General features: G+C 37.0%; 1 protein-coding gene across 8 annotated transcripts in view; it reads left to right on the top strand.

Moving 5' to 3' along the window:
• Positions 1-5,110, top strand: part of LOC135206625 (peroxisome biogenesis factor 2-like) — a 37,272-nt gene extending 32,162 nt beyond the window's left edge. For all 8 annotated transcript variants that reach the window (XM_064237968.1, XM_064237985.1, XM_064237975.1 and 5 more), the window contains one exon: positions 174-5,110. In XM_064237968.1, the coding sequence (XP_064094038.1) occupies positions 325-1,206 (882 nt within the window). In that variant the 5' untranslated portion in view covers positions 174-324 and the 3' untranslated portion in view covers positions 1,207-5,110. The remainder of the gene's footprint in view (positions 1-173) is intronic.
• Positions 5,111-5,918: the final 808 nt, after the last annotated feature.

Below are 5,918 nucleotides of genomic sequence, written 5' to 3'. Positions count from 1 at the left end.
GATTGGTATAACCACAGTCTGCAAAGCACTGGTTTGTATGTATGGATAAAATAGCAATAATTTTATATTGTAGATAGAAATGTTGTACTACTTTTCTAAATTCAATATTATGCAACATTGCATAACTAAAACCAAATTTGCTGTTTTTAATAGACATTTTGTTTTGATTTCAGGTCACAATTCAGCATGGAGAGATGAACAACCAAGCAGCTAAATAATAAAGAAGTCTCTGTAAAAAAGATACAGTCTACTATTTAAAATTATCTGTTGCTTATTTAATATCTGCAAATTTTATGGCTGTTCAACCTGGTATTTTGTATAAACATGTCTAGCAGTGATAATTCAAAGAATTTTATCCCTAGGATTACCCAACTTGATGCTTTGTTTCTTGACAGAGAAGCATATTCACTAATAAAAGATCAGCTGTTAAAAACAGTAAAATACATCGGTCAGGGGTTGTTAACAAGGTTGGAACCAGAAATTAGTGCATCTATTCATTATTTCATTTTAAGGAACACAGTTCAGAGAGCAAGAAGTTCAGTAGGGCAGCAGCTCTTGCAGATTAGGTATGGAGAATCAGTGGCTGCATATAGGCTTCAGAGATATGTCCTGTGTCTTGTACTTGGAAAATGGGCAAAATTGAGAGCTGGGGATATTGCCTTTGCTTTAACGAGAAATGATCAGACAAAACTTAAAGCTAGTCAGGTGGTTAGCTTCCTTGAAATTATATTCAAAATTTCTGAACTAGTCAATATACTAGTCTTTTTGTTCCAGGGAGTGTATCCATCCATATTGCAGAGAATTCTGGGGTTAGAACAAGTTTCTTCTACCCCAGAAACTGTAAGAAAGATATCCTATAGTTACTTTACAAGAGAATTACTGTGGCATGGTTTTGCAGAACTTTTGGCATTTATTTTGCCTCTTATCAACATACAGCACTTCCACAATTTCATGAGGAAACTTTTGCCGAGCTCTAGTGAAAATGAATTAGATGGAGATGATATTCCAGTTAAGTTTGGCCTAGATACCACTTGTGCTGTCTGTAATAATCACCCTGTTCTGCCTCATTCCTTTGGATGTCAACACTTAGCTTGTTATTACTGTATCCACTCATCTTATGCTATGGACCCATCCTTTACATGTCCATTGTGTAATCACAAGGTTGAAAATAAAGTCCAAATTGTACCTGCATTTATGTCAGTTTAAGGAATATCATGGTGTTGCCAGTCTCATACCTTAGATGTAAGTCAAAATAGAATTATTTTTGTATATGGGTAATAAATGTGGCTATATAAGGCATGTATAAATACTATAGTAATTTGGTTCTTGTTCATCTCTGTTTATACTGTAAGGTACTTGTAAAAAAACTGCAGATTACTCTATATTTAATTGTTATGTATTCCAAAATTTTTTATGCATTTCAGAAAAATCCCATGTGATGCACTATACATATGTAGTCATTACTTAAGGTTTTGCAGATCATGTGAAGATTAGTGAACCCAGGTTGATTTTAAAAAATATATACGCATATACATATACAGTGGAACCTCGACATACGAAAGTCCCAACTTACGAAAAATTCAAGTTACGAAAGCAAAGACGAAGATTTGTTTGCCTCTGCATACGAAAATAATTCAGGTTATGAAAGGGTGTTACTGTAAAGTCCCGAGATTTGCCTGGACCACCGAGAACAATTTTAAAACTTGCGCGCCTCTAACTCTGTAGACTCGCCACCATCCTCCCACTCTCCCATTGGTTGCAGATGCTAGTCACGGCCGTAAAATCCTGCTCTCCTATTGGTCAGCATCTACCCCATCATGCTCTATGTAAAGGCGTCGTTCGGCTACTCCGTCGCACCAGCGTTATTGTACGCACGTAGAATTCATTCATTCACATATACGATTTCATTTGTTAACGTAAATTCGTGTTAGTGATTTCGCTTTTGTGTGAGAATTTAATTATTAACTTAATTATGTACGTATAGTCATGGGTCCCAAGAAAGTTGCTGAAGTTCACGGAAAGAAGAGGGTGCTTTCTATGGAGACAAAGATGGAGATAATCAAGAAGTATGAGGCTGGCATGCGGTTGGGTGTGATCGCTAAGGAATACGGCCGAAATCCGTCGACGATAGGCACCATCCTTAAGCAGAAAGAAGCCATCAAAGCAGCTACACCTTCCAAGGGCGTGACTATTTTGTCCAACAAGAGGAGCCACGTGCATGATGAGGTGGAGAGGCTGCTTCTTGTATGGATTGAGGACAAAGAAATCACTGGCAATACAATAACCAAGACGGCAATCTGCCAGAAGGCCAGCGCTATTTTCGGTGATCTGATTGCCCAGGCCGAAGACGATGGAGGAGAAGGGACATCGATGGCAACCCCAGACTTTAAGGCTTCTGGGGGGTGGTTTGATAAATTCCGTAAACGGACTGGCATCCATTCGGTGGTGAAGAAATTGAAATTTTGTAAAAAATGTAAAGTATAAAAAAGTGAAAAAAAAGAAGTAAAAATCAAAAAGACAAAAAAAAAAGAAAGAAATTTAATTTTAAGTTTTTTGTAAAGTTAAGTGTTAATGTTTTCTGCTATTTGTTAATGTGTTTCGTAAAGTTTAGTGTTAATTTTTTTTGCCATTTCTTAACGTGTTTTGTAAAGATAAGTGTTCATGTTTTCTGCCATTTGTCCTCCTCCTCTGACTACATACGTATGTACATACAGTATTTCTTGTACCATGTACACTAATGCACATTATTTACAGGTATGTAGTACATAGTAGTATATGTAGTTTAAGTTAGGTATTGAATGGTCCAAGTTGTTGTATTTCATTGTTTATTGGTCAATTTAGGTTTATTATAAAATTTACTGGGGTGTTTTTGTAGGGCTTGGAACGAATTAGGCAATTTACATGTAAAAGTGGTTCAAAATACAAAAAAATCAGGTTACGAAGGCCACTTCGGAACGGATTAATTTCATATCCTGAGGCACTACTGTACCTGAAAAATGGAGAGAAAGTATATTAATCCCAATATTCAAAGAGAAAGGGGACATTCAGTGTTGTGAAAATTACCGAGGAATCAAGCTCATGTCACATACAAAGGTATTTGAAGGAATTATAAATGAAAGTTTACGGCAAGAAGTCTTCATCAGCAGACAGCAACTGGGATTCATGAAGGGTCTAAGTACTGTGGTTGGTTTTTTCACGCTGAGACAAATTATGGAAAAGTACAGAGAGAAGCAAAAGATCTTGCATATGGCCTTTATAGACCTTGAGAAGGCATATGACATTAGGAAATATGGAGATGTCTCAGGGAGAGAGGAGTGATGGAGAAGTATTTCAGAATGATCGAGGAGCTGTATAGAAATGTAGGGACCAGTGTTAGATCGTTGGAAGAACAGAAAATTTCCAAGTTGGAGTCGGGCTACATCAGGGATCCGCTCTGAGCCCACTTCTGTTTAATATTACCTTGGATGTGTTGACGGAGGATGTCAGGGAGGAACCACCATGGTGTCTGCTCTATGCCGATGACAGTCTTGGTAGCTGGAAACAGGGAAGAACTGGAAGGGAAGCTTGAAAGATGGAGATATGCCTTGGAGAGTAGAGGTTTAAGGATAAGCAGGAAAAAGACAGAATATATGACAACCGAATTGGGTGGCGACCACCAAACCACAATCAAATTAGGTGGAGGAAACATCAATAGGGTCCACAGATTCAAGTACCTTGGCTCAGTGATTGACAATGAGGGGAACATGGAAGAGGAAGGTGTCCGGTGTCATATGTGATAGGAAAGTCCCTATAAGATTAAAGGGCAGAATGCACAAGGCAGTGGTCAGACCAGCAATGACATATGGATTGGAAGCAGCACTACTAAAGAAAACAGAAGGCAGTAAATTGAACGTAACCGAGATGAGGATGCTCAGATAAGAAATGAACATATTAGGGGTACAGTAAAGATCACTGAAGCATCAAAGAAAGTGCAAGAGGCAAGGTTAAGATGGTATGGCCACCTGATGAGAAGAGAAGAGCAACACATGATAAGAGAAGTGATGGACATGGAGGTGGATGGAACACAAAGGAGAGGAAGACCTAAGACCAGGTGGAGAGATTGCATTAGAGATGATATGAGAGTAGGAAGGTAGATGTAAGAGACTCATTAAAAATGGCCAATCCGATTAGGAATAAAGCTGGGAAGAAAAAGAATATATATGTATATACATGTTGTATATAAATAATATGTATATTTTTTTTTTAAATCAAAGTGGTATAATATTATCTTGAAAAATAGTGGGTTCGCTAATCTTGACATGATCCATTTTTGCAGCATCCGTGCTCATAGCCACAACCACTTTTTAACTTTACTTTACATCTCTTCCCACTTTCTTCCATCTTGCTGTCCAATCACTCCAACTCCTTATTTCACCTTAGGTACTGAATGGCTGAAGTTGCCTCAGTTCTCGGCCTTTTAGCCAAATTTTCACAAAATTAACTTTGATCAATTACACATCAGAAAAATTGAGTATTGTTTTACTGTATAGACAATACATATTTTTGGGCTGCTGCACATGTACATAGTTTTTTTCTGAATTTTGTTTAATTTACAAATACTAGGTTTAAGCCTTATTTTAAATTGATTTTCTCAGAATCAGAAGATTAATTCATTATACAGTGCTGTACTACCTATAATTCCTATAAGGCAGTCCCCGGGTTACAACGGGGGTTCCATTCTTGAGACGCGTTATAACCCGAAAATTGTCGTTAGCCGGAACATAAAAAATCCTAAGAAAATCTTACTTTTAATGCTTTGGGTGCATTAAAAGCTATGTAAACTGAATTGTTATTGCATTTTTCATAAAAAAACCTTCAAATATTAATTATTTTGCATTTTTGGTGTTATATTTCTTCTGCCAGATGAGCATTGTAGGCGTCGTAACCCTGGAAATAATATCTGATGAATATAATTGAAAAGCGCCTTAACCTCGGAACTTTGTAAGCCGAACCCGTCGTAACCCGGGGACTGTCTGTAGTTATTGAACTACAGATGCTCTTTTGGATAATTGCTTTTTAGTTGATGACAAGAAGAGTAAGGTCGGAAAGGTTTAATAAATTTTTCACTCTCTGGTGTTGTACTTTTGCTCCTTAAAGAATTAGATTTGTATGGTTTAAATGGGAATGAGAATTAATCAGTTTGAAATACTGATAGAATCAAGCAAAAGTAGTAGAAGACTGATGGAATGGAGCAGTTTTTTATTTCCTTTTTGCACGATAAACTCGTTGCTTTGCAAAGCCTGTTCATGCATATGCACAAATCCCAGACACTCCAAAACTTGAAAAAGGAAAGATGATGTACTCCCTGTAGATTAGCACATGCCCACAGTGTTTTCTAGCTCTGCCAAGGCTAAGTGTTTCACTTGTGTGTCTATTGGCTATTTAATATCTCTCAGCCATCCTCAGACTTATGGTTTTGGTTTCATATTGTAAATTCCTTACAATGACATTAAAACAACAATAAATGAATACTCTCAATCAAAATAGACAACAATGTCAAAGAAGGGAAGATGTCGTATTAACAAGATTAAGAATAGGACATACATACTTAACACACAAATACTTGTGTGTTAAGACAGGCCCCTTACTGTGACCATTGTCGTACTCTGGTCACAGTCCGTCATCTGCTAACTGAATGCCATAAATTCGAAAGAAAACGAAGATCCAACAACATATATAATACACCACTTGAAGAACTATTGGGAGAAAATGCCCCACTTCAAAATATAGTAAAGTATCTCAAAGAAATAAACCTTCTTTATTTGATATAACACGTCTTAAAATTTCATAAAGTTATACAGTAAGTGCTGAATGACCTTTGCTGGCCCAATGCTTGTTGTTACTCCTAAACTATAAAACCAACCAACCAATCATTGCTT

This window comes from Macrobrachium nipponense, chromosome 11 (genome assembly GCF_015104395.2).
Source record: "Macrobrachium nipponense isolate FS-2020 chromosome 11, ASM1510439v2, whole genome shotgun sequence".
NCBI classification, from domain to species: Eukaryota; Metazoa; Arthropoda; class Malacostraca; order Decapoda; family Palaemonidae; genus Macrobrachium; species Macrobrachium nipponense.
The sequence above is the reverse complement of the archived record's forward strand: the minus strand, read 5'-3'. Positions and strand labels throughout refer to the sequence as shown.